A 5,806-nucleotide genomic window follows, 5' to 3' on the forward strand; every position below is an offset into this window, starting at 1 on the left:
GAACCGCTGTTGCTCAGAGCTCAAACTCTTGAGCGAGCTCTCTTAACCAACTGAGCCACTCGGCCGGCCCCCTCATGGTCTTTTTAGAGACGTGAATACACATGCGCGCGCACACCCTGGGGGTGCCAAAAAATGTATACAAGTGGACACCTTGCTCAATGTTGCTCAAGCAGTAGTTCACCGTAATCAGAAGTGTCTGGACGCTGATGGTAACTACTTTGAGCACCTCTTGTAATTGCAGAAGTTAAACATGACTTGTATTCATCTTTTGTTATCGTTGTATATTGAGTGTTACAATTTAATACAGTTTTCTTCTCGTAAAATGTGTATACTTTTTTTGGGCACTGTGTGTGTGTGTGTGTGTGTGTGTGTGTATGTATCTATGTATATATATAATTTGAATTTTTGGAAACTTCAGCTGTGCTGTCAACTTTGGAAAAAATGTCCCAGTTGTACTGTGTTCAGTTGGCATTGTACAGAAATTAGCAGCCACTTGATCTAGAATTGTTAAACATAATTTTTTTTCATTTGTACAGGGGTAACACTGTATTAAATACATGAGGTCTTATCTACATGAGTTTGATTACAGAAACTAATAAATATCCTCTAAATAATGAAAAAATTTTCAGAGCATTTGGAAGCGTACATAAGTAGTCCAGGCTTAAAGTATGGTTCATTGTTTTATTAAAATACTAAATAACGTATTAGGGGGAATGGAGATGGACGAGGACTGTGATACTGTAGCCATGCGTACTCTGTGGTTTGGGTGAGATCTGAATACAGCGCCCTTTGCTCAGTGGCTGGTGAGCCCATGCCCAGTGTGGACCGGTGTGTGTAGTAGGGCTGGGAGTGCTGAGCATGTATGAGAGGCCAGGCTTGTGGTTTTCTAGAAAACAAGTGACTTCCACAAACCCTGGTGTTCGGCCAAGTATGCAGGGCTGTGTGTACTAAAACGCAACTTTTTCCTCTCTAGGAAGGAGCCTCTGTCTTGGCTGGAGGCGCAGGTGTTATTGGGACTGGTTTTTGAGGGGGGGGAGGTCTGTGGGGTGGGCTCCATGGGACAGCCCAGGGCCACCTGGGCGGGGCTTCTGGAAGTGGGCAGGTGGCGATGGCCTTGTTGGTGTGGCTGGGGTGGAAGCCTGGCGCAGAAGTTGGAATTGAGGCTGGAAGGGACCTTGGGGGAAATTGTGGAGCGTGAGCATTGCCTGGGCCTGCTGTGGGGAGCGTTTTTACAGCGGTTAGGTCAGCGACAGACTGAAGAGTGTCCTGTTTGAGGACCTGGTCTGGGGTCCGGGTGAGCAGTGAAGTGTTTTACAAGGTCTGTTGGGCAGGAATGCCTGCGCGTGTTGCTGCTCTTGTTGCCGTGGTAGCAAACTGAGTATAATTTGCAAATAAAAATAAGCAACTCCTTAACAGTTGTTTACACGTTGAAATGTCAAGTGAATTTGACAACATTTTTGATCAATAAAATCCTATAATACCTAATAGCCAAACAGAAACAGAACAAGTTGAATTCATTATTGCCCTAAACTACTGAACATGCAGAACCGTAATTGTGTTTATTCAGAAAAGTGGCCGGTTCCTGTGCTGAACCAATTGTCCGTCAGTCAGTGACAGCAACACCTCCTTTCTCTGTGGCATGTTTTAACTTGCAGATTAAGTGTGGTGATTTCACATTTGAAGACTCTTATTAAGTTAGATAGCATCCTCTAAGGTGAGGACTGGAGAGGCCAGTACACAGTGGCTTCTAGAACTTTCCAGGTGGAGACTCCCAAGAGAAGCGAACTCAGAAGTGGGGGTGGGCAACACCGAGGTTGCCAGAGAATAGCAGTACCAGAAAGAGGGAGCTAATAAGACGGGGCTGCCAAGAGAGGAGCTGGCCTGGAGAAACGGACAGTGACCTGAGGACGTTTTGGAGGATGAGAAAGGCTGGAGAGCGGGGATGGAGGCGGGTACGAAGTGTTTGTTGGTGGGATGGGTGTTGTAAGGAGGGTGGAGGAGTGCAGACCCCGGAATCACCAGGGGAGGTGGGTGTAGGGACCACTGAGCGATGCAGCTGAGGCCAGTTGGCCCGCCAACTGGCCTCAGCTGCATCGCTCAGTGGTGTGGACGAGGTGTCGAGGAGACGGTTTGCAGTAGAAGGTAAAATGGGTGTCTTATTTGAGCACCCGAGCAGAGCCACTACGAAGCCTAGCGTGTTTTCTTTTACTTTTTTCATTCACTTAAAACACTTTTTTACCCACCCTCACCTTTTGGCAGCCATTGGCTTGTTCCTTGTATCTATGGTGTGTTTTCTTCTTCCAGGGCTGTAGGGTTGGCTGAAATACCTTCATTTTTATGACCTGAGACTGGGACCAGCTTGTAAGCAGAGCTGAGGGCTGGGTTCCGTGATGGCAGGACCACAGGACCCAGGAGTGGGTGATGTGCAATGGCAGATGCTCATAGTCACAGGGCACAGGTGCTTTGCACTTTGAAAAGTGCTCAGTGTACAAATTAATCGCTTTTCATGACCACTGTGTACTTTTCTTAAAAGCTACAATATGGGCTCATTTGGCAAATTGAGATACATTTTTATCATTGACTTGTAGACATTGGGAACACAGTGAGGCTGTTTTACATAATTGTTAGTATACTGTGTTAAAAATCACCTCATGTTCAGTAGCGCTTCCAGTGGCAAAACTCAGCTTGCTCCTTGATTTAGATTTAAAATAAGGCGAATTTCTAACAATTTGAGAAACAAGCCTACGTGATGGGGTCACTTGTGTGCTGACTGTCAGGAGATGGCGAGGAGGGCTCTGGAGTCGGACAGCTTGGCCAGCCTGGTCAGCCCTGCCACTTACCCTGCCTGCTAGTTCCCTAGTTTCTGACATGGGGACAATAACTGATGTGTGACACAGTTCGCACCACACCTGTGCCCTGCCAGACATCAGGGGCCGCATGTGTCCTGGTGGGGAGGGGCCCATGAGGATCTGATGTGACAGAAGATGTGACACGAGTGTAGAAATGTCCCCTTGCTCATAACTCCAAGTGCACATGTGTGTGCAGTGAATTGATCGAGGGCCTCTTAAGAGGAGTAGTGGGCGAAGTCTGAGATTCCTTCTGCCCGGAGAGGTTGCCCTACCCCGCCAGGACCTGAGGATAAAGATCCGCCATGGGATGTGGTTGGTGTCGCCCAGCAGGCCAGGCCTGGACAGGTCCATCAGGGGGTGACCCTCCCTCCTTCCTTCCTGAAGACTGTTCCAACATGGCAGCTTCACCACAAACATTCCGCTTCAGAGGAAAAGAAAAAGGGCCTCTGCCTGGGGCACAGTCAGGAAAGGTTCTGATTTGAAGGATACTTGTTCATTGATGCTGTCAATCAAAGAACTGTGCAGTTGACCATATACTGTTTTTCTTTTTAAACTGCCTTTTTTTTTTTAAAGATTTTTATTGGGGAATTGGGGGGATGGGAACAGTGCTGGGGAATTGGGGGAAGGGGAACAGACAAGTTGCTGTCGTTNCTGGGCCGTGGCGCGCCTCGAGGGCCGCGAGTTCGAGTACCTGATGAAGAAGCGCTCGGTGACCATCGGCCGCAACTCGTCGCAGGGCTCGGTGGACGTGAGCATGGGCCACTCGAGCTTCATCTCGCGGCGCCACCTGGAGATTTTCACGCCCCCGGGCGGCGGCCATGGCGGGGCGGCCCCCGAGTCCTCGGCTCAGCCCGGGCCCGACGCCGGCGGCGACTTCTACCTGCGCTGCCTGGGCAAGAACGGCGTGTTCGTGGACGGCGTGTTCCAGAGGCGCGGGGCGCCGCCGCTGCAGCTGCCGCGCGTGTGAGTGGGCCCGCGGCCGGGACCCCGACCCACACTGACCCCTGCCCCTGACCCCCGACCCCTGGCCTTGGTCTTACCCGTAAGCGGGACACAGGTCAGGACCGACCCCAGCCTTGTGCATCCAGCCCTCAACCAGGACAAGCCCTGGCCTCGTGCCTGTGACCTGCGACCAGACCGCCACCCATCACCGCGGCCCGGTCCCAGTCTGTGACCTCGGTCTCCTGGCCCCATCCACTCCACTCACGACCGGGACACAGACTCCAGTCCCTGCCCGGGGCCGCCCCACCCTCACCTTCCCGAAGCTAGCGGCTTAGGCACCTCTGCACGTGGGTCCAGGTTTTCTGGGGTCCTGTGGGAGCTTGCGTGTATTTTTTATAACAGGCGTGTAGGTAGAACTGAACAGAAATGCTTGTCTAGTTGGTGGGACTACCCAGCACTAAAATCTGCATACCCTTAACTGGGGATGGGTTGCGTTTTTCCTTTTTATTCTGCACGTTTTCAATAGTGAATTGTTTGAAGAGTGTGTCTTTTAAGCTACCAGGACTCCTTTTACCTCCTATTTGTGGTAGCCTAACAGCCGAAAACTCTTAAAGCATGGTGAATTTTTAAGTCTTTGCTCAGAACCTTAAAATTTGGGGAAAACTGGATACTTTTAACGTAACATTCTTTTAAAGTCAGATGATTATTTAGAAATTATTATAAAGCCTTACGGTGTGTTAATTAAGTTAGCCTCATGGGGGACTGTCAGTCCTGCTACAAAACAGTTCAACTTGGTTCTGCGGTTTTATGAAGTTATCATTTACTCTGCTTGGAACACGACTTGCTCTCTAGGAAATGCTAATTATTCCTCAGGTGCTCCTTTCTCATCACTGCAAGTAGAGCCTCTGTCCACAAATTGGAATTTTTAACTGCTTTTAGTGGTTGGAGATGCTGATAGGAGCTGTTGCTTGTCGTGATTCCTTGATTTTTGTACCTGTGTGCTGTGCTGCTACGTAGCCTGGAAAGCTCGTTCCCTAAGCCTTGATGGGAGCATTTCAGTCCAGAACGCCGTTTATGTGTAGGCTGCATAAAATCGACAGGAGGGGCCTTTTAATAAATACGACAGTTTGTTTGCAAATAACTTGATGTCACAACAAAGGATATTATGTGTTTTCCTCTGAGGATTTTGAGGTTTTTAAAGAAAATTCTCATTACCATTCAGCCAAAACCATTTGTGTTAACATGCTAAGCATTGAAATAACGTGACCTTTTGGTGAGGAACGAAATTCAGACTTTTTGAGGGGTAGAGTGGGCCCTGCAGAAGCGATGAGTAAGAAAAGGCAGTGGGGTGGAGGCTGGCCTCTGACGCACCCTTCCAGCTTGTGCGCAGGGAAGGCCTCGAGCCCTGGACTTCTGAAGGGCCTGAGAACCTCTACCCCTACTGACAGAGGGGAGTGGTTTTTTCCCACAGAAGGGATTTTGGCGTTTTTACAGTGTAACATAAGTGGAGAACTGGTAGGACTCTGCAGCACCCCCCTTTTTGTAAAGCATCATTTTTAAGTTTGTAGTGTAGGGGGTGCCAGGTACAGGTTAACAGAAAAAACTGTGTAAAGACAGTTGGTACTAGCTAAATGTAGACAGATGGGTTTTAAAAATCTTTTTCTTGAAATTAAACTCAACTTAATGTTACACATTCTTTTTAAGTTAAAATATCAAACTGTATAAGTTTAAAAACACATAATATAGAGCAATTAGGCAGAGGTTGAAATATTGCTTATTTCAGATTTGCCTATTGAATTGACAGTCACTGTAGAGTTAAAAAATGACAACCCATGGTTTGTTATTTGAATGACAGTGATTTTATTCCAATTCCAATTTTAAAATTTACATTTTGTAATTCGTATTAAAAATTTACAATGATTGCAGAGCCTGGAAAAGCTGTTGCTGCTGGTGATGGGTAACATACTGTTCATGGGTTTTTTTTGGTTTTTTGGTTTTTTTTTAGATTAAAAAAA

The 5,806-nt window shown here is 47.8% G+C and overlaps 1 protein-coding gene across 1 annotated transcript in view; it reads left to right on the forward strand.

The window, feature by feature from the left end:
* Positions 1-1,942: 1,942 nt before the first annotated feature.
* FOXK2 (forkhead box K2) overlaps positions 1,943-5,806 on the forward strand; it is a 44,156-nt gene continuing 40,292 nt past the window's right edge. The window contains exons 1-2 of the mRNA XM_019661857.1: positions 1,943-1,952; positions 3,476-3,812. Coding sequence (XP_019517402.1) covers positions 1,943-1,952; positions 3,476-3,812 — 347 coding nt within the window. The remainder of the gene's footprint in view (positions 1,953-3,475; positions 3,813-5,806) is intronic.

The sequence above is a fragment of the Hipposideros armiger genome, unplaced genomic scaffold (genome assembly GCF_001890085.2).
Source record: "Hipposideros armiger isolate ML-2016 unplaced genomic scaffold, ASM189008v1 scaffold_362, whole genome shotgun sequence".
Lineage (NCBI taxonomy): Eukaryota > Metazoa > Chordata > Mammalia > Chiroptera > Hipposideridae > Hipposideros > Hipposideros armiger.